We start from the raw sequence: 19,784 nt of genomic DNA on the forward strand, positions 1-19,784 counted from the left end.
TTAAGTTTCTTTCTACTGGGGCTGTAGTTTATACATCTGGAATCCAGATTGAAACCCAACTCTCAAAAGATAAAAGAGCAAGGGCTTTGGGAACTCTTACTTATTCTTGATCAAGTGATAGTGTAAAATAGATCCAGTGCTGTTGTTTAATGTATTATGAAGAAGTTAAAAAAAAATACATTTGTAAGTGACAGGGAGTGTTATATTGGGAATTACTTCTGAATAGAGTTGGTAACTAAATAACATGACTATTAAAATGTGTTGAATAGAATCCAGATGGGAAAAACCTGATGATTTCATTCCACACTCTGGCGATCTGCTTTCTAGTAAGGTCAATGAAAAGCCACTTGGTACCCTAGAAGAGCCTAAATCATCAGATTCTCATAGTGATTCTGATGGGGAAGAGGAAGCAGAAAAAGGAAAGGCCTCTACAGAAACACAAAAGCCAAAAATAAAGTTTAAGGTAGGTTCTTGATTTATTCTTTACAGAACTTTACCAATTTATAGAAAGCTCAACAGACTTACTCAGTTATCTGGTGGAAGATAGAAATAAAGCCAAGACGTACATTTTTAGCAAATGGATAAACGGTTGTACCACTTATTAGTATCTACCTGGTGGCAAGACAGTGAGTTCATTTTTAGACCTCTTAAGTTTGAGATCCCTCCATAATATCTAGAGAGTTGTCTGAACACACAAGTCTAAGTATCTAGATCTAGGCTAGAGATCCTATTTTTGAGTATCATCAGCATACTGGTAGTAATTCAAATCTCAGAATGGGTGAGATAACCTAGGAAAATGACTTTGGGCAACATTAAACATTGAAGAGACAGACAGGGAAAGAGGAGCCTATAATGAAAAGAGTGACTAGAAAGGTATGTAGAGAAGCAGAAGAATTTAAGATCCAAGAAGCCAAAGGAATAGAGAGCATCAAGGATTAATTATAGATCTAGAACAAAAAAAAAGTCCATTGAATTTTACAGTTAAAAAGTCCTTGAAGCCCTTCTAGTAGTTTCACCAGGGTTTGGGGTGGCAGAACTCCAATTATATTGTACATCTGAAACTAATATTAGACTGTATGTTAATTAACTGGAATATGAATAAAAACTTTAAAAAATAAATGGGCGCCTGGGTGGCTCAGTCAGTTAAGCATCTGCCTTCGGCTCAGGTCATGATCCTGGGGTCCTGGGATCGAGCCCCGCGTCGGGCTCCCTACTCAGCAGGAATCCTGTTTCTCCCTCTCCCACTCCCCCTGATTGTGTTCCCTCTCTCGCTGTCTCTCTCTGTCAAATAAATAAAAATTTTAAAAACATCTTAAGAAAGAAAAAACCCCAATTATAGAGGAATGAAAAGTGGTTCATGGTGTGTATGTGGTTTGGATATGAAATGAAAACTAGAAATTGGTTGTCAGGATGATGGCTGCACATTGACTCTTAATCATGAGAGATTTGTGGTAGTGATGTTTTCATTAAGAGAGACTCCAAAGGAGGCAGAATGGGAATACCAACAAGGGTAGACGGATAGGTTGGTCTTCAACAAGGAATAAACTCATTTTTGGTAAGAAGGTAAGGTTTTCCTTTTTTGTAAGAAGGTAGGACTATGGATAAGTTGGTATCAGGGAGGAAATTGAAACAGTCATGCCCTTTTAGCTTCAGTTTACTCATTTATAAAGACTTCAAGATTGCTTGCTGAGAGTGAGAAGCTTTGAGTAGTTTGACAATATTAATGAAACAGTCACTGAGCTAGGGTGGGAGAGGAAATGAACCAAGTAAAAGGATTGACAGGTACTGCTGAATCCCCAGCCATGGTAGAAAAGTAAAATTAGATATTTCTATAGTATTGCTAGTTCTGCTTTGTGAACATTCCAGGAACACTCAGAAGCCCAGGTGGCAAAGCAGAAAAGACACATAGCATTGATCCATGGATGACATTACTGGCCTGAGTAGTGAAGGAAATTCAAGGATGCTGGAGAGAGGGTACTCCCAGGCCACGTCTAGGATCTTGTCGTTGCCTGGACTTTCTCTACTACCCTGTAATTCTTGGTGGAACGCAGGCCAAGGGATGTGTCCAGTTTGCAGAGGCGCAGCAGCAAAGCCCTTATAGTAGCCGTCTCACAGTGTTTATATTTCTGTGTTGTTGTTCTTTTATTTTCTTTTTTGAGATTTTCTTTTTAAGTAATATCTTCTTTTTTTTTTTTTAAGTAAACCCAACATGGGGGCTTGGACTCAAAACCCTGAGATCAAGAGTCACATGCTCCACGGACTGAGCCAGCCAGGCACCCCCACCTCACAATGTTTATATCCAGCATCCAACCTGGACTGATAAATTACAAAATACAGATAAAGACAGACTACCTATAACCCTGCTACTTCCCAGAGAAATCACTATAACACCTTGGTGTTTTCTTGGTCTTTAACTTTTTTTTTATTCCGACTCACATACATTATTTTAAAATATGGAGTCATACTGGGGGCGTCTGGGTGGCTCAGTCGGTTGGGCGTCTGCCTTCAGCTCAGGTCATGATCCCAGGGTCTTGGAATTAGCCCTGCATCAGGCTTCCTGCTTAGCGGGGAGAGCCTGCTCCTCCCTCTCCCTCTGCTCCAACCCCCCACTTGTGCGCATGCTCTCTCTCTCCTTCAAATAAATAAATAAAATCTTTAAAATAAAATAAAACATGGAGTCATACTATAATAAGGTCTTAATTGCTTTACAGTTTAATCTGTCACAAAGACATCAATAAGTCTTCATCCACCAAAATAACGGATAGATAGCTTTAATGTGGTATGAATACACCATTATTTACTCAGTCGTTTGTAGCTGAATATTTCTTTTTAATAACCGCTGAGGACTAAGGGAAGAAATACCTGGAGACACATTTCTAAGCAGTGTTAAAGTCTCTGCTGACACTGGATATCATAAACCTTGAAGTCTTACCAGTTTGTATGGTTGTGTGATTTTTTTTTAATTCTAGTACACTTAACATACAGTGTAATATTAGTTTCAGGTGTATAGTGTAGTGACTCAACAATTCCGTACATCACCCGATGCTTATCACAGCAAGTGCACTCCTTAATCCCCATCACCTATTTCACCCATTCCCCTACCCACCTCCCCTCTGGTAACTATCAGTTTGTTCTCTATAGTAAAGAGTCTGTTTCTTGGTTTATCTCTCTCTCTTTTTTTTCCTTTTGCTTGTTTGTTTTGTTTCTTAAATTCCACACAGGTGAAATCATATGGTATTTATCTTTCTCTGATTTATTTCACTTAACATTATACTCTAGCTCCATCCATGTCATTGCAGATGGCAAGCTTTTATTCCTTTTTTTACGGCTGAATAATCTGTTGTATATACATATACCATATATTTATTCATCTATCTCAATGAGCACTTGGGCTGCTTCCATAGTTTGGCTATTGTAAATAATGCTGCAATAAACATAGCGGTTTGGCTTCCATAGTCTGCTTAGGGGTTTGACTTCCATAGTTTTGCTTCCAGTGTTTGGCTATTGTAAATAATTCTGCAATAAACATTATTTCTTGTAGTTTTGATTTGCATTTCCCTGATGATCAGTGATACTGAGTATCTTTTCATGTGTTGGTCATCTGTATGTCTTTGCAAAAATGTCTGTTCATGTCTTCTGCCCATTTAATTGGATTCTTTGTTGTTTGGGTGTTAGTTTGTATAAGTTTTTTGTATATTTTAGATACTAACCCTTTATTGGCTATGTCATTTGCAAAATCTCTTCTCCCATTCAGTAGGTGGCCTTTTAGTTTTGTTGATTGTTTCCTTTGCTGTGCAGAAGCTTTTTATTTTGATGTAGTCCCAATAGTTTATTTTTGCTTTTATTTCCCTTCCTTCAGGAGACATATCTAGAAAAATGTTGCTACAGCCAATGTTAGAGACCTTACTTACCTGTGCTTTCTTCTAGGATTTATGGTTTCAGGTCTCACATTTAGGTCTTTAATCCATTTTGAATTTATTTGTGTGTATGGTATAAGAAAGTGGTCCAGTTTCATTCTTTTGCATATAGCTGTCCAGTTTTCCCAATACCATTTGTTGAGGATGGTCTTTTTCCTGTTGTATATTCTTTCCTGTCTTGTCAAAGATTAATTGACCATAAAATTGTGGGTTCATTTCTGGGTTTCTGTTCTGTTCCATGGATCTATATGCCTATTTCAGTGAGCATTTGCAGCCCAAATGCTCACTGATAGATGAATAGATAAAGATGTGGTGTATGTATATACAGTGGAATATTATTCAGCCATAAAAAAGTACCATACTGTTGTTTTTTTTTTAAAGATTTATTTATTTATTTGACAGAGAGAGAGAGACACAGCAAGAGAGGGAACACAAGCAGGGGGAGTGGGAGAGGGAGAAGCAGGCTTCCGGTGGAGCAGGGAGCCCAGTGCGGGGCTCGATCCCAGGACCCTGGGATCATGACCTGAACTGAAGGCAGACGCCTAATGACTGAGCCACCCAGGCACCCCCCCATACTGTTTTGATTACTTCAGCTTTGTAATATAACTTGAAGTCTGATTGTGTGATTTTTTTTTTCCCATGTAACATTTGACAGAGCAATGATTGGATAGGTCTGTGTTGGAGGTGTTTAGGCCCCACACAAGAGACAAACAGGAACAAAGATATTTAAGGGTGCTAGCAAAAAGAATGTTTATAAAGTAATTCCATGTGGACCTGGAGCTCTTTAATGAAGGATGTAAAATCTGTGCTCGGCATCACTAATCATCAGGAAAATGCAAATCAAAACTATAAGGAAATAATCACCTCATACCTGTCAGAATGGCTAAAATCTAAAACAAGAAACAACGGGTGTTGGCAAGGAAATGGAGAAAAAGGAACCCTCTCACACACTGTTGGTGGGAATATAAACTGGTGTAGATGCTGTGGAAAACACTGTGGAGGTTCCTCACAAAGATAAAAATAGAACTGCCCTAGGATCCAGCACTGCTGGGTATTTACCCCAAAAATACAAAAACACAAAGAGGGATATATGCACCCCTGTGTTTACTGCAGCATTATTTAGAATAGCCAAACTATGGAAGCAGCCCAAATGCTCACTGATAGATGAATAAAGATTGGTGTATGTATATACAGTGGGATATTATTCAGCCATAAAAAAGGAATGAAATCTTGCCCTTTGCAATGACATGAATGGAGCTCAGAATATAATGCTAAGTGAAATAAGTCAGAGAAAGATAAATACCATATGATCTCACTTGTGTGGAATTTAAGAAACTAAATAAACGAGCAAAGGGGAAAAAGAGGGAGAAATAAACCAAGAAACAGACCTTTACTATTTAAACTAAGAAACAGACCATTAACTGTACAGAACAAACTGATGGTTACCAGAGGGAAGGTGGGTGGGGGATGGGTGAAATAGGTGATGGGGATTAAAGAGTACACTTACCATGTTGATAAAATAAGGTAAAAAGTAAAACGATTCCCTGTGGATGTAAAGCTCTGTAATGATGTAAAATCTAGACAAGGTCAGCAAACTCCGAGCACAAAGAGAAGTTAAGGCATTAGAGATGGTAACAAGGTTGGACAGGAGGTATATTAGAAGTAAGGAAGCCAGAAAGCCAGAAGAAAAACTTACTGTGGTTAAAGGTGAGGTGCTTTTGGAGTTTTAAAATTTACAGGTAGGTCATTTTTGAGTGATGATATAGTTCAAATTAAAAAGTACATTGATGTAAAGATTTAGTATTTGAATACTACTATGTGCTATATGTGAGGGAAAATATCTTATATAACATTAAGGTATATTAGAAGTAAGGAAGCCAGAAAGCCAGGAGAAAAACTTACTGTGGTTAAAGGTGGGGTGCTTTTGGAGTTTTAAAATTTACAGGTAGGTCCTTTTTGAGTGATGATATAGTTCAAATTAAAAAGTACATTGATGTAAAGATTTAGTATTTGAATACTACTATGTGCTATATGTGAGGGAAAATATCTTATATAACATTAAGTGGCTGAAATACAGTTGAAGGCCACAGTCCTTGATTGTGAAGCTCACAGAACAGGCTAGGGAATTTTTAAGGTCCAGGATGATGAGTTTGAATAGAAAGAACATGGTTAAAGTCATCAGTGAATATGGAGTAGTGGCCAAAAGTCACTATCGTGTAAGGAAGCATGGGAGAGAACTGTATAGAGGTGGTATGAACCTCAGAGGAGGAGGCATTTAGTACATTGAATTAGAATCAAAACATACATTATAATCACAATAAAAATCTTTTGTTTAAAAAAAAGTCACAGCCTGGAAATAGTCAAGAATGCTAAGAGAAAGTGGATACTGCCTCCTAGTTTTATGATGGAACAGTATGAGGCAATGAGTTAATATCCATTCAAAGAATTACAGACAAAACAGTGTCCTAGGACTGCCACCCACGGTTGTGCATTTTGCAAATAGACTGAAATCTAGTGTATGGTTTATTTGCTTAACTGGATGATAGAGCTTTGTTTTCCCAGATGAAGGGGTGCCATAAAAATTCTAGCTCTAGCCAAGGGCATCATGGGACCTACTTCTACATCAAGGGTGTGTCTTTTTCTCATTTCACATAGTTACCAGTTATATATTCCATTGAGGCTTTGGCAGTCACCTCAATGTGAAGGCAGAGTTCAGTTAAGACTGATAGATTGAGGGAGTTCTTTAAGTAGATAGTGTATTAGGGTCTAATGACATGGCATTAAATTCAGAAAAGACACAGTATAAGGGGAGATCACTATTGGATATATAAGTAAGGAGAGAAGGCAGAAAAGAGGAGAAGAGAGGATAAAAAAGGCCAGTTTATGTCTTAATTGTAGAACATTGGGGTGCCTGGGTGACTCAGTCGGTTAAGCATCTGCTTTTGGCTCAGGTCATGATCCCAGGGTCCTAGGATCGAGCCCCACATCGGGCTCCCTGCTCAGCAGGAAGCCTGCTTCTTCCTCTCCCTCTGCCTGCTACTCCCCCTGCTTGTGCTCTTTCTGTGTCAGATAAATAAATATTTTAAAAATTGCAGAATATTAATAGAATCATATTAGATTATTTTAAAAACCAGCCTTGGCCCATGGTGTCTTAACATTTGACATAATAAAAAACCTAATCAAGCATTAAAATTCTTTTATGTATATTTTTTGTGTTATGTGCAATTAAAAATGTTGAGTTAATGTATTATTATTTATAAATCAATAAGATTATGTTAAATTGTGTCCCTGTAGTTTTGCTTGAAGTATGTTATTTCTTGACTTTGACATTTCAGGAAAAAAATAAAAATAGTGATAAAGGAATTGAACCAGAAACACAGAAAGAAAAAAATATCCAAGACCAAAATTCATCAGGTCCAAATGAAGAAAAATCCAAAGCTCATAAAAAGTCAAACCCATATGGGGAATGGCAAGAAATTAAACAGCAAGTTGAGTCTCAGTAAGTACCTGAAACTTAATCCCACTGTTACTACAAATTTTATTTTGTCTCAGTACTTCCATACATTACAGTAACTAATTGCAAGGATAAGGTGCTCATTAAAGGTGTGGTTCATTTTTTTTTATTCCTAGAGTATTTTTAAGTATTTGAAATTGTAAACTAGTGGTCATTTTAAAAAGTAAGTTAATGAGGTTTGTTGTGTTTTTTTTGTAGGAGAGATGCTATTTATTTATTTTAATTCCAGTATAGTTAAGATAGTGTTATATTTGTTTCAGGTGTATGATAAAGTGATTCAGCGATTCTGTACATTACTTAGTGCAACCAACCTCTAATGATCTTTTTAATTCTTACCCAAATATAACATTTCTTTTGACCACACATTCACACACTAACTCACACCATGTACACATGGGCATTCTCACACTCACCATCATTCTGTTGGACAAGTATCTGCATATTCAATAAAGGCTTCATAGGATATGTCTAAAGATAAGGAAAATAGCTTTTATTTTGTTACTGTCTTAAAAGTGGTTTACAGCACTTCACCGAAGTTTTAAAGCCAATATTCAAGGGTGTCTGGTTAGATGTCTGCCTTCAGCTCAGGTCATGATCCCAGGGTCCTGGGATCAAGCCCCATCCGCGCGTTGGGCTCCCTCCTTAGCAGGGAATCTGCTTCTCGTCTCCCTCTGCCCCTCCTCCTGCTCCTGCCATCTCTCTCTCTCTCATAAATAAATAGAATATTTTAAAAAATAAAATAAAATAAAGCCAGTATTGAAGAAACAGAACAGTTTTATCAATTAAACAAGATCATGGTAGGGATGTTACCTGATTTAAATTATTAGCTTATATGTTTAAATTAGTTATTGTCTTGGGAGCATTTACACAATAAAAGGAAGAAGTCACCCCCAGCTCCACAAATTAGTGTTTCTTAAATGTTTAAATAAGTCTTCAGCTAGAAATAAAAAGTACATGAGTTAGCAGTTTTTCTCCAAAAACATTAATGCTTTGAATTGGTAATGTAAGATGACTACTCTGTGGATACTTTTATAGTGAAATTATTTATTATTAAAACTGTACTTTTCAAGATCATATTTTTTCATAAGATAGAATAATGCAGGTTTTGGCCAGCTTTATACTGACAGTCCCCAACTCATAATGGTTTGACTTGGGATTTTTTTATTTTAAGATGGTGTAAAAGAGATATGCATTCAGTAGAAACTGTACTTCAAATTTTGAATTTTTATCTCTTTTCACCCTGCCTAGCAATACACTGCTGTACAATTTCTCTTTCATACACTCCCAGGCAGCCATGTGACCATGTGAGTAAACAGCTAGTATACTTCAAACCATTCTGTTTGTCACTGTCATTACAGTAGTCAATAAATTACATGTATTCAGTGTTTTATATAAAATAGGCTTTGTGTTAGATGATTTTGCCCAACTTATTCTAATATACATGTTCTCAGCTTATTTAAGGTAGACTAGGCTAAGCTATGATGTTAAGTAGGTTAGGTGTACTAAATGCATTTTCAACTTAATGATACTTTCAAATTACAGTGGGTTTATTGGGCCATAACCCCATCATAAGTGAGGGAAGATCTGTATGCTGTTCTAATAAGAATTAATTCTCCAGGGATAACATACCATAGTATAGATTAAAACTGCTGTCAGAATGTTACCATTATTATGATAGGTTGTATTTGTTACTTAATGTAATATTAGAAAAAATGCATTTTAATGCAGCATACTGCCAGCCATGCTGTGTACTGAAATTGCAGAAATAATAGGTTGCATTACTTCAGCCCCTAAGTGACTTTTTTAAGTGACTTACAGTAGGAAGATGGCCTTACTATACCAACATCTCCTATACTTAAAGCTAAGATTCCTTAAAATTCAGGTATTTTGTTTCCCATATGATAAATACACTGTAAAACCATTCTTGTTAAATTTTACCGAGTCAGCCAGTTTTACATGTGATGGATTATGATGTCTGACTTCCTAAGTAGATAAAACCTAATTTTTAAGAGGTTCCCCCTAAAAATAACAAATATATTTTTATTATAAAAAATTTTTGGAATTGAAGAAAAGCATAAGAATAACTCAGTTATAGGGCGCCTGGGTGGCTCAGTTGGCTGGGCGACTGCCTTCGGCTCAGGTCGTGATCCTGGAGTCACAGGATCGAGTCCCGCCTCGGGCTCCCTGCTCGGCGGGGAGTCTGCTTCTCCCTCTGACCCTCCTCCCTCTCATGCTCTCTGTCTCTCATTCTTTCTCTCTCAAATAAATAAATAAAATCTTTAAAAAAAAAAAAAAAAGAATAACTCGGTTACTAAGAGATAGTAGCATTTTTAATAAATAATAAAAAATAGTAACCTTTTTTTTTTTTAAAGATTTTATTTATTTGACAGAGACACAGAGAGAGAGGGAACACAAGCAGGGGGAGTGGGAGAGGGAGAAGCAGGCTTCCCGCGGAGCAGGGAGCCCGATGCGGGGCTCGATCCCAGGACCCTGGGATCATGACCTGAGCTGAAGGCAGGTGCTTAATGACTGAGCCACCCAGGCACCCCAAAAATAGTAACGTTTTTAAGTATTTTCCCTAGTTTTTATCTTTTTCCCTATTTAGCATTATATATTTTTTAATTTATTTTATTATGTTATATTCGTCACCATACAGTACATCATTATTTTTGATGTAGTGTTCCATGATTCATTGTTTTCATATAACACCCAGTGCTCCATGCAGTATGTGCCCTCCTTAATACCCATCACCTGCCTAACCCATCCACCTGCACCCCTCCCCTCTAAAACCCTCAGTTTGTTTCCCGGAGTCCATAGTCTCTCATGGCTCATCTCCCCCTCCGATTTCCCTCTCTTCATTTTTCCCTTCCTTCTCCTAATGTCCTCCATGCTATTCCTTATGTTCCACAAATAGGTGAAACCATATGATAATTGACTTTCTCTGCTTGACTTAATTCACTTAGCATAATCCCCTCCAGTCCCATCCATGTTGATATAAAAGTTGGGTATTCATCCTTTCTGATGGCTGAGTAATATTCCATTGTACATATGGACCACATCTTCTTTATCCATTCGTCCGTTGAAGGGCATCTCGACTCTTTCCACAGTTTGGCTATTGTGGACATTGCTGCTATGAACATTGGGGTGCATGTGGCCCTTCTTTTCACTACATCTGTGTCTTTGGGGTAAATACCCAGTAGTGTAATTGCTGGGTCATAGGGTAGCTCTATTTTTAATTTTTTGAGGCATCTCCACACTGTTTTCCAAAGTGGCTGTACCAACTTGCATTCCCACCAACAGTGTAAGTGGGTTTCCCTTTCTCCACAACCTCTTCAACATTGGTTGTTTCTTGCCTTGGCAATTTTTGCCATTGTAACTGGTGTAAGGTGGTATCTCAGTGTGGTTTTGATTTGAATTTCCCTGATGGCTAATGATGATGAACACTTTTTCATGTGCCTGTTAGCCATTTGTATGTCGTCTTTGGAGAAGTGTCTGTTCATGTCTTCTGCCCATTTTTTGACTTGATTATTTGTTTTTTGGGTGTTGAGTTTGAGAAGTTCTTTATAGATCTTGGATATCAGCCCTTTGTCTATAGTGTCATTTGCAGATATCTTCTCCCATTCTGTGGGTTGCCTCTTTGTTTTGTTGACTGTTTCCTTTGCTGTGCAGAAGCTTTTTATCTTGATGAAGTCCCAAAAGTTCATTTTCGCTTTTGTTTCCCTTGCCTTTGGAGATGTATCATGAAAGAAGTTGCGGTGGCCGATGTCAAAGAGGTTACTGCCTATGTTCTCCTCTAGGATTTTGATGGATTCCTGTCTCACCTTGAGGTCTTTCATCCATTTTGAGTTTATCTTTGTGTATGGTGTTAGAGAATGGTCGAGCTTCATTCTTCTGCATGTGGCTGTCCAATTTTCCCAGCACCATTTATTGAAGAGACTGTCTTTTTTCCATTGCATATTTTTTGCTGCTTTGTCAAAGATTATTTGACCGTAGAGTTAAGGGTCCATATCTGGGCTCTCTATTCTGTTCCATTGGTCTCTATATCTGTTTTTGTGCCAGTACCATGCTGTCTTGGTGATCATGGCGTTGTAATATAGCTTGAAATCAGGCAACGTAATGCTCCAGCTTTGTTTTTCTTTTTCAACATTTCCTTGGCAGTTCGGGGTCTTTTCTGATTCCATACAAATTTTAGGATTGTTTGTTTCAGCACTTTGAAAAATGTCATTGGAATTTTGATCAGGATGACGTTGAAGGTATACATTGCTCTGGGCAGCATAAACATTTTTTTTTTTTTTAAGATTTTATTTATTTATTTGAGAGAGAGAGAATGAAAGACAGAGAGCATGAGAGGGAGGAGGGTCATAGGGAGAAGCAGACTCCCCGCCGAGCAGGGAGCCCGATGCGGGACTCAATCCTGGGACTCCAGGATCATGACCTGAGCTGAAGGCAGTCGCTTAACCAATTGAGCCACCCAGGCGCCCCAGCATAGACATTTTAACAATGTTTATTCTTCCGATCCATGAGCATGGAATGTTTTTCCATCTTTTTGTGTCTCCTTCAATTTCTTTCATGAGTGTTCTGTAGTTCCTAGAATGTAGTTCCTTTACCTCTTTGGTTAGGTTTATTCCGAGGTATCTTACGGGTTTTGGTGCTATTATAAATGGAATCGATTCTCTAATTTCTCTTTCTCCAGTTGCATTGTTAGTGTATAAGAAAGCAGTCGATTTCTGTGCATTGATTTTTGTATCCTGCCACGTTATTGAATTGCTGTATGAGTTCTAGTAATTTGGGGGTGGAGTCTTTCGGATTTTCCACAAAAAGTATCATCTGTGAAGAGAGGGAGTTTGACTTCTTTGCCAATTTGAATACCTTTTATTTCTTTTTGTTGTCTGATTGCTGTTGCTAGGACTTCCAGTACTATGTTGAACAATAGTGGAGAGAGTGGGCATCCTTGTTGTGTTCCTGATCTTAAGGGAAAGGCTCTCAGCTTTCCCCATTGAGGATGATATTCAGTGTGGGTTTTTCATAGATGGATTTTATGAAATTGAGGAATGTTCCCTCTATCCCTATACTCTGAAGAGTTTTAATCAAGAAAGGATGCTGGGGGCGCCTGGGTGGCTCAGTTGGTTAAGCAACTGCCTTCGGCTCAGGTCATGATCCTGGAGTCCCGGGATCGAGTCCTGCATCGGACTCCCTGCTCAGCAGGGAGTCTGCTTCTCCCTCTGATCCTCCCCCCCTCTCATGCTCTCTCTCTCTGTCTCATTCTCTCTCTCAAATAAATAAATAAAATCTTTAAAAAAAAAAAAAAAGAAAGGATGCTGTATTTTGTCAAAATACTTTTTCTGCATTAATTGAGTGGACCATATGGTTCTTCTCTCTCCTCTTATTAATGTGTTCTAGTACATTGATTAATTCGCAAATGTTGAACCACCCTTGCATCCTGGGGATAAATCCCACTTGGTTGTGGTGGATGATCCTTTTAATGTATTGTTGGATCCTATTAGCTAGGATTTTGTTGAGAATTTTGGAATCCACGTTCATCAGGGATATCAGTCTGAAATTCTCCTTTTTGATGGGGTCTTTGCCTGGTTTGGGGATTAAGGTAATGTTGGCCTCATAGAATGAGTCTGGAAGTTTTCCTTCTGCTTCTGTTTTTTGAAACAGCTTCAGGAGAATAGGTATTATTTCTTCTTTGAATGTTCAGTAGAATTCTCCAGGGAATCCATCAGGCCCTGGACTCTTGTTTTTTGGGGAGGTTTTTGATCACTGCTTCAATCTCGTTTCTGATTACTGGCCTATTCAGGTTTCTTCCTGTTTCAGTCTTGGTAGTTTATAGGTTTCCAGGAAGGCATCCGTTTCTTCCGCGTTGCTTAATTTATTGGCATATAGTTGTTGATAATAATTTCTAGTAATTGTTTCTATTTCCTTGGTGTTAGTTGTGATCTCTCCCCTTTCATTCATAATTTTATTAATTTGGGTCCTTTCTCTTTTGTTTTGGATAAGTCTGGCCAGTGGTTTATCGGTCTTATTAATTCCTTCAGAGAACCAGCTTTTAGTTTTGTTGATCTCAGCTACTGTGTTTCTGGTTTCTAATTCATTGATCTCTGCTCTAATCTTAATTATTTCTCTTCTAATGCATGGCTTAGGCATTGTTGCTTTTTCTCCAGTTCTTTAAGGTGTAAAGTTGCTTGGTGAATTCGGAATTTTTCTATTTTTTTGAGTGAGGCTTGGATGGCTACGTATTTTCCCGTTAGGACCGCCTTTGCAGTATCCCATAGGTTTTGGACCGATGTGTTTTTGTTCTCATTGGTTTCCATGAATTGTTTAAGTTCTTCTTTGATTTCCTGGTTGACCCAAACATTCTTGAGCAGAGTGGTCTTTAGCTTCCAAGTGTTTGAATTTTTCCAAATTTTTTTTTGTGATTAAGTTCCAGTTTTAAAGCATTATGGTCTGAGAATATGCAGGGAATAATCTCAGTCTTTTGGTATCGGTTGAGACCTGATTTGTGACCCAGTATGTGTTCTATTCTGGAGAAAGTTCCATGTGCACTTGAGAAGAATGAGTATTCTGTTGTTTTAGGGTGGAATGTTCTGTATATGTCTATGAGGTCCATTTGGTCCAGTGTGTCATTCAAAGCTTTTGTTTCTTTGTTGATTTTCTGCTTGGATGATCTGTCTGTTGCTGAGAGTGGAGTATTGAGGTCTCCTACAATTAATGTATTATTGTCAATATGCCTATTTTGGTTAACAGTTGGCTTATGTATTTGGCTGCTCTCATGTTGGGGGCGTAGATATTTACAATTGTTAGATCTTCTTGTTGGATAGACCCTTTAAGAATGATACAGTGTCCTTCTGTGTCTCTAACTACAGTCTTTAGCTTAAAATCTAATTTGTCTGATGTAAGAATTGCTACCCCAGCTTTCTTTTGAGGTCCATTGGCATGGAAGATGGATCTCCATCCCTTCACTTCCAGTCTGGATATATCTTTAGGTTCAAAATGAGTCTCTTATAGGCAGCATATGGATAGGTCCTGTCTTTTTATCCAGTCTGCAACCCTGTGCCGTTTTATGAGGGCATTTAGGCCGTTCATGTTTAGAGTGATTATTGAAAGATATGTATTGTCATCATGTTGCCTGTGAAGTCCTTGTTTCTATAGATTGTCTCTCTAAATTTCTATTCTGTATCACTCTTGGGGTCTTTTTTCCTTTAATAGAAACCCCCTTAAGGGCACCTGGGTGGCTCAGTTGGTTAAGCGACTGCCTTTGGCTCAGGTCATGATCCTGGAGTCCCGGGATCGAGTCCCACATCGGGCTCCCTGCTCAGCAGGGAGTCTGCTTCTCCCTCTGACCCTCCCCCCTCTCATGTGCTCTCTCTCTCTCTCTCATTCTCTCTCTCAAATAAATAAATAAAATCTTTAAAAAATAAAAATAAAAAAAGAAACCCCCTTAATATTTCTTGCAGGGCTGGCTTAGCGGTCACACATTCTTTCAGTTTCTGCCGGTCTTGGAAGCTCTGCATCTCTCCATCCATTCTGAATAACAGCTTTGCTGGATAAAGTATTCTTGGCTGCATGTTCTTCTCAATTAGTACCCTGAATATGTCTTGCCAGCCCTTTCTGGCTTACCAGGTCTCTGTGGATAGGTCTGATGTTATTCTGATGTTCCTCCCTCTGTACCTAAGGAATCTCTTCCCCCTACCTGCCCTTAAGATGGTTTCCTTGGTTCTAAGATTTGCGAGTTTTACTATTACATGCCAGGGCATTGGTCTGTCTTCCTTGATCTTGAGAGGGGTCCTCTCTGCCCCTAGGACACGAATGCTTGTTTCATTCCCTAGATTAGGGAAGTTCTCAGCTACGATTTGCTCAACTATATCATCTCTTCCTATCTCTCTCCACTCCCTTGGGGATCCAAATAATTCTGACATTGGAACGTTTCATGGCATCACTTATTTCTCTAATTCTTTTTTTTTTTTTTTTAAGATTTTATTTATTTATTTGAGAGAGAGAGAATGAGAGACAGAGAGCACGAGAGGGAAGAGGGTCAGAGGGGGAAGCAGACTCCCCGCCGAGCAGGGAGCCTGATGCGGGACTCGATCCCGGGACTCCAGGATCATGACCTGAGCCGAAGGCAGTCACTTAACCAACTGAGCCACCCAGGCGCCCCTGTTTCTCTAATTCTGTTTTCATGGATTTTAAGCTGTTTCTCCCAGGCCTCCTTTTTTCCTTCTTTTCTGTCAGTTTGTCTTCTGGATCACTAATTCGTTCTTCTGCCTTGTTTACCCTAGCTGTTAGAATATCTAGATTAGATTGGATCTCACTGATAGCATTTTTTTGTTGTTGTTGTTATTTTTTTTTAAATATTTTATTTATTTATTCATGAGAGAGAGAGAGAGAGGGAGGCAGAGGGAGAAGCAGGCTCCCCGCTGAGCAGGGAGCCCGATGTGGGACTCGATCCCAGGACCCTGGGATCATGACCTGAGCCGAAGGCAGATGCTTAACCATCTGAGCCACCCAGGCGCCCCTCACTGATAGCATTTTTAAGTTCTGCTTTCATTTCTGCCATTAATCAATTTCTCCATTCTAGCCATCGTCTTCATAACTGTTACCCTGAAGTCCATTTCCGGCATCTTGGTTATATCTGTATCCATTTATAAATCTGTGGCAGAAATCACAGTCTCTGAGTCTTTCCTGTTTTGGGGGTTCCTCCTCCTAGTCATTCTGTTGAGGGGTGGTTGAGGGAATGTACAGTGTCCAAATTACTGACCACAACCTAAGCAAGATGCACCTGTTCATAGGAACCTTAGGGTTGTTGGCCTCTTGTTCTCCCAGCCTTCTGGAGGAGGGGGGGGCCTGTTGCACTGTTACTCAGGCAACCCTGTTTGGGCAGAATTGCCCTGTTCCCTTTGCGGGGGGATGGGCTCAGTGAAAATCGGTTTTGGGGGCTTTTGTTCTCTTGTGGCTTTCCCTGGAGGCTTTCCGCGTCTCTTCCGAGAGTCAGAGCAGAAGAGACCGCTTCCAACCCTCTGCCTCAGAGCAGAGAGATCGCAGTCTGTTCTTTATTGAGCTCTCCAGTCTACACCCTCTCCGTTTCTCTCTGTGCTGCTAAAAAACTGCAGCGTCCTGGGTTGTGTGCCCCTCAGCAGCGCTCCCAGTCCTTGCCTCCAGGTCGGGGCACATTTTTGCCCTTTGTGCTTATAAAACCGCCAGCCGTCCCCAATTCACACACATGGCCCAGCTGCTCTGGTTTCAGTCCGGGGGGCTGCCCTAAAGTCCTTTCGCCGTCGCTACCCATCTGCGAGCCTGTGCCCGGTCCCCAGTGCGGGAGGCCATCGCTCACTGGTGGTGTAGTATCCCAATGGCTCGGCTCCCTCCCCCTTTCATTTATCCTCCGATATATGCCCATGGAATCACACCTCCCCACTTCGTACCTTGACACCAACTGCTTGCCATATTCTGTTTGTAGAGATCCAGATATATTTTCTTACATCTCAGACTGATTTCGTGGGTGTTCAGACGTGGGTGCTCTGGTAGATACACAGCTCAATTCAGGGGACTTGTTGGAATAGGGTCCCCTACTCCTCCGCCATCTTTTACTCCCATCTGTTTAGCATTATATTAATATTTTTGTACTTCTTAAAATTTTGTAAATGTTATTTTTAATTGCTATATAAAATTTAATCATTTAGATGTACTTTGATTTTACCCAGCCATTCCCTTTCTGTTGGGCATTTAGGTTATTTCAGCACTTTCGGATTTTATAACATTTTGTCTATTATATTGATATATCACTCTGTACACATTTCTGACTATTTCTAGAAATGGAATACCTGTTTAATGGTTATGAACATGTTGAAAATCTTGATACACAGTGCCCAGTTACTTTCCAAAAAGAGCATACCAATCTATATTCCCATCAGTTTCTGAAAGTTTCTGTCGCATTGGACCTTCTCAGCATTAATTATTCTTGAGCTTTTAAATATTTTCTTGTTTTAAGTTTTTTATTTAAATTCAATTAACATAGTATCAGTTTCAGAGATTGAATTTAATGATTCATCAGTTGCATATAATTATTTTCTAATTCAGCAAAAAATACCATTTTAGTTTTCTTTGATTTACTGGTATAATTTTTTTTCACATATTTATCATTGTTTTATGTTTACTCTTCTATAAATTGTCAATAGTCTTTGCAAATTTTTCTATTAAACTATTAGTCTTTCCTTATTTCTACAAGCACCTTTTGTAGTACAGATGCTAACCATTGTTTAGTTGTAGTTATGGTGGATTTTCCACATTTCTGACTTGATTTTTAACTGTGCTTATAATGGTTTTTTATGTGCACAATTTTGTCAGGTTTAACTAGTCCAACTTTTTCTTTTGTGATCTGTTTTTTTATTGATATAATTTCCATCCAAAAGTCAAATATATACTTGTATTTCCTCTGGTTTGTGTGGTCTGTCTTCTTTTTCACATAACTATTTAATCCATCCCTAATTATTTTGATGTATCATATGAGATGAGATTTTTAAGTGACACTTTTTTTTTTTTTTTAAAGATTTTTATTTATTTGTCGGAGAGAGAGAGCACAAGCAGGGGGAGCAGCAGAGGGAGAGGGAGAAGCAAGCTCCTCACTGAGCAAGGAGCCCGATGTGGGACTCGATCCCAGGACCCTGGGATCATGACCTGAGCCGAAGGCAGACGCTTAACAACTGAGCCACCCAGGCGTCCCTAAGTGACACTTTTTTTTAATCTTGGGTTTAATTCTTAAATTTGCCAGTTTGTTTCTAGCTACCTATTCTGGTCCATTATTAGCCTCTGTTTTTGTGACAGAACTGTAAAGATTTAATTATTGTGATTTTTAATTTTATACTTTTATATGATAATGTTCTGCTGTCTGGTGGTATATCCTGTTTTGGTTTTTTTTTTCAAAGTTTTCTTAAGTAGTTCCTTTCTGTTCTGTTTTTCTTTTCATTTTTTTCCCCTGCAAATATTTTGTGATCTATTTTCTGTTGATTTTATTTCACGTTCTATTTATTTTAATTAGATTTTCACACCCAGTGGTATAGTGATGAGAGTGGGCAGGTATGTTTTGTTTCTGATTTCAGTGCAAATGTCTTTAAAATTTATATTAAGGATTATATTGACTATTGGCTTAAGATAGATAATCCTTATTATGTTGAGGAAGCATACTTTATTACTAGATTTTTCAAGGGTTATTATCAGAAAAAGATTTTGGTACATTTCAATAGTGATAGCTTTGATGTGGAAAACAGATTGGGAAATAGTGGTCTATAGTTTAATTTTTGTTAAATGTGTGATACCTATATCAGATTTTGGTATCCAATTTATGCTAAATAAAGTGAATTAGGTGGTTTTCCATTTGTTTTTATGGTTTTTTTCCTCCTGTAACTTTCCAGTAACTTTCCGTTATTTATTTGGGGGCAGGGGATTAGAAAGTTTAAAAGAAAATACTAGTACAATCTTCTGGTCCTGGAATCCTAGGGGAGTTAATTTTTTATAACTTTTTATTTATTTATTTTAAAGATTTTATTTATTCATTTGAGACACAGAGATAGAGAGAGAGAAAGCATGAGTAGGGAGAGAGGCAGAGGGAGGGGAAGAAGCAGGCTTCCCATTGAGCCAGGAGCCCAATGTGGGGCTCGATCCCAGGACCCTGGGATCATGACCTGAGCCAAAGGCAGACGCTTAACCGTCTGAGCCAGCCAGGTGCCCTTTGATAACTTTTTAGATTCATGCTTACTGTCTATGTGACTGTGGGCAAATTGCCTAATCTACCTGAGCCTCAATTTTTTCATTTGTAAATAGCATAATACTAGTTCCAATTTCTAATTTATTGTGAAGACTAAATTAGAAAAGACAAATTAACACAGCACCATGTATGCAGTTGGTATCTAGAACACCTAAGCACCCAATAACTTAACACACTCCAGCTATTATTCTTGGGTAGTAGAGGAGTAGTAGTTTCTTTGATAATTTATATTTTCCCAGTATCTTGTATTTCATCAAAGGTTTAAATATTAAAACATATGGTAATACATTGAACTTCCTGTATAATTTAAGTTTTACAGATGTCAATGCCTCCTTTGAAATTTTTATTTTTTTCTTTTGTAATATTTCCTAAAGAATTTTCTACCACTTTATTGAGATATAATTGACATATCACACTGTATAAGCTTAAGGTATACAGTGTGTTGATTTGATACACTTATTATTGCAAAATGATTATCACAATAGTGTTAGCACCTCCATCATGTCACACAAATACCATTTTTTTTTAACAGTGAGAACATTTAAGATCTAGTCAGTTAGCAAGTTTAAAGTATATAATACAGTTTTGT

At 38.4% G+C, this 19,784-nt stretch overlaps 1 protein-coding gene across 1 annotated transcript in view; it reads left to right on the top strand.

The window, feature by feature from the left end:
* Positions 1-19,784, top strand: part of WBP4 (WW domain binding protein 4) — a 63,986-nt gene that overhangs the window by 14,125 nt on the left and 30,077 nt on the right. Inside the window, exons 8-9 of the mRNA XM_035003279.1 lie at positions 270-463; positions 7,253-7,416. Of these exons, the coding sequence (XP_034859170.1) occupies positions 270-463; positions 7,253-7,416 (358 nt within the window). The remainder of the gene's footprint in view (positions 1-269; positions 464-7,252; positions 7,417-19,784) is intronic.

The sequence above is a fragment of the Mirounga leonina genome, unplaced genomic scaffold, assembly GCF_011800145.1.
Source record: "Mirounga leonina isolate KUSES-001 unplaced genomic scaffold, KU_Mleo_1.0 Mir_127, whole genome shotgun sequence".
NCBI classification, from domain to species: Eukaryota; Metazoa; Chordata; class Mammalia; order Carnivora; family Phocidae; genus Mirounga; species Mirounga leonina.